Consider the following 2,500-nt stretch of genomic DNA (forward strand, 5'->3'; position numbering starts at 1 on the left):
TGAAAAGGTCTCACTTCGCTCTGCAGCTCCGAGATCTGCTTCACCAGCTGCATCTCCGTGGTCTCCGGCATTCGGTGGAAGATGCTGCTGCTCATCTCCCGCCGGCCTTTCTGCTTGTATTTATTCTGCAACGCACACAAAAACACGCACACGGAGACGATGAGGATCCGAGACGACGACACCGATCAGAGCTTTTTTTCGGGAAGAGGACAACGTGACATCTAGTTTGTGAAACCCACCTCGCTCTGCAGCTCCATGACGGCTCTGGCGAACTTGGTGTGTTCGGTCTCCGGCAGCAGAGAGAACAGATTACAGCTCAGATCCTTCTGAGCGTCCCGGTACTTCACCTGCAGGAAACACAGACGCTCAGACCCTTTCAGAATAAAACCACTCAAATCACTGAAACTCCCTGACGGTGAGAAGATAGCGGCGAGAACGAGGGTCCTGATTCAATTCAAGACAAACAATCATCACCGGTGCATTCAAGTACCGCAGGAAATATCAAAGTCAGCAGCAACATATTTATGGAAAATCCCCAAAACTCGACAGATGAAACAAATCGTGTGTGTGTGTGTGTGTGTGTGTGTGTGTGTGTGTGTGTGTGTGTGTGTGTGTGTGAGTGTGTGTGTGTGTGTGTGTGTGTGTGTGTGTGTGTGAGTGTGTGTGTGTGTGTGTGTGTGTGTGTGTGTGTGTGTGTGTGTGTGTGTGTGTACCTGACTCAGCAGCTCGCCTGCCTCTCTGGCGTGTTGAGTCTCCAGGGTCTCAGGGAGCTGATGGTACAGACAGCTGCTCGCCTCCTTCCTGCTCGCCTCCTTGTACTTGGCCTGAAGAGAGAAGGTGGGTCAGAGGTGTTGGAGGAGCTGCAGGTTAAAACCGTCTCTTGAAGAACAGGAAGTGGCCGCTGACCTCGCTCTGCAGCTCAGACGCACATCTGGCCAGCTGCGTCTCGGTGGTTTCTGCCAGCTGAGAGTAGAAACTGTGCGAGAGGCCGCGGACGCCGTCCTCCCGGTATTTACTCTGCAGGTAGACGGGAGGACGTGAAGAGGACAAAACGGAGAGAGACAGCTGTGAATTAAAATCCCTCCCCCGCTCACCTCGCTCTGCAGGTCGGCCATCTTGGCGGCGAGCTGCGTCTCGGCGGTCTTTGGCAGCTGAGCGTACAAGCTGGACGACAGCGACTTCTTCCCGCTCTGCTTGTACTTGTTCTGAAGAAAAGAAAAATGGGATTTTGTTCTCGGTTTAACTCAACAAAATCCAATAAAACCCGTTTATTTGTTGATGTTATGAATATTTTTCTTGAGGCGTTGGCTTTTTTTTTCTTTCTTTCATAATGTTTTCTGATTCAACAAATAAAGTCCAGAGAGACATCTAAAAGTGCTGCGGCGTTTTACAGAATGTAAAATAACAGCATCTCTGCAGGAGGTGCTTTTGTTCTGTTTCGTATTAAAAGCCTTTTTTTTTAACTGGAGACGTATCAGAGAAAAATACGACTACAAGAACCGTGAACACAAAAGAGAAGGAAGGAAACCTTCCTGGGAGAAAGTGGATGTTATTTACAGACTCTCAGTTCAGAGCGTTTCTGCTCAATCTCCGAGTTTCCAGATGTAAAAACTTGAACACATGATGCGCTTCTGAATTGTTGAAGGAGGAAACTCTGAGCTCCTCTCCACGGACCGGAGGTTTTATTTCCACGACTCCGGTTTGTGTTCACGTGAGCTCGGACGAGGGGGCGGAGTCTCAGAGTTTGAGTGACGCACCTCGCTCTGCAGCTCCGTGACCTCTTTAACGCGCTGCGTCTCCAGAGTCTCGGGCAGCAGGTGGAACAGAGAGCTGCTCGACTCCTTCTTCCCCGCCGACTTGTACTTCACCTGCAGGACAGGAAGAAAAAAAAGAAGAAGAAGAAGTGACACACGACGCCAACGAAGACACGACAACACGGCTGTTCACGACCGTCCAGACCAGGGGTGTCAAACATACGGCCGGCGGGCGGGATCCGGCCCGCCAGGGGGTCCAGCTCGGCCCGCCGGATGACTTTGCTAAGTGTGAAAATTACAGAAAGACATAAATTGCATTTCTATGAGAATATGGAGGTTTATGAGTACAAACGTTTTGTTATATTTTTTTTTAATCGATCCAGTAATTGCTTCAAAAACAGCGTAAATGCGACGTCTGCTCCGGAGGAAGAAGCGCTCGCTGCTGGGGAATCTGCAGAGGAGAGCCGGGGCAGATAAACAGTGGGCTGATGTCTGAGTTTTTGGTCTTTATGTTTCTAGTTTATTGTAGAAAGACCTTAAAATAGGGTTTATCATCCAAAAACCTTCACCAATGATGTAAACATAGAGAAATATTGTCGTTGTGTCTGCGTTATTATGCTATGATTCTACTGGTCTGGACCACTTGAGATCAAAGTATGTGGCCCCTTAACTAAAATGAGTTTGACACCCCTGGTCCAGACTGAGACGGTTGTTCTAAAACACTAAAAATATGTTTCTGCAGCAGA

General features: G+C 48.8%; 1 protein-coding gene across 5 annotated transcripts in view; it reads right to left on the reverse strand.

Moving 5' to 3' along the window:
* Window positions 1-2,500, reverse strand: part of LOC138193875 (LIM zinc-binding domain-containing Nebulette-like) — a 56,108-nt gene that overhangs the window by 13,294 nt on the left and 40,314 nt on the right. For 2 of the 5 annotated variants that reach the window (XM_069142160.1, XM_069142159.1), the window contains 6 exons: window positions 1,758-1,868; window positions 1,095-1,205; window positions 907-1,017; window positions 714-824; window positions 240-347; window positions 15-125 (listed from right to left, as the gene is read on the reverse strand). The exons of the other annotated variants lie outside the window; for them this stretch is intronic. In XM_069142160.1, the coding sequence (XP_068998261.1) occupies window positions 15-125; window positions 240-347; window positions 714-824; window positions 907-1,017; window positions 1,095-1,205; window positions 1,758-1,868 (663 nt within the window). The remainder of the gene's footprint in view (window positions 1-14; window positions 126-239; window positions 348-713; window positions 825-906; window positions 1,018-1,094; window positions 1,206-1,757; window positions 1,869-2,500) is intronic. 5 annotated transcript variants of the gene reach the window in all.

This window comes from Embiotoca jacksoni, unplaced genomic scaffold, assembly GCF_022577435.1.
Source record: "Embiotoca jacksoni isolate LCO1_2020_lvr unplaced genomic scaffold, fEmbJac1.0.p SCAF_98, whole genome shotgun sequence".
NCBI lineage: Eukaryota > Metazoa > Chordata > Actinopteri > Embiotocidae > Embiotoca > Embiotoca jacksoni.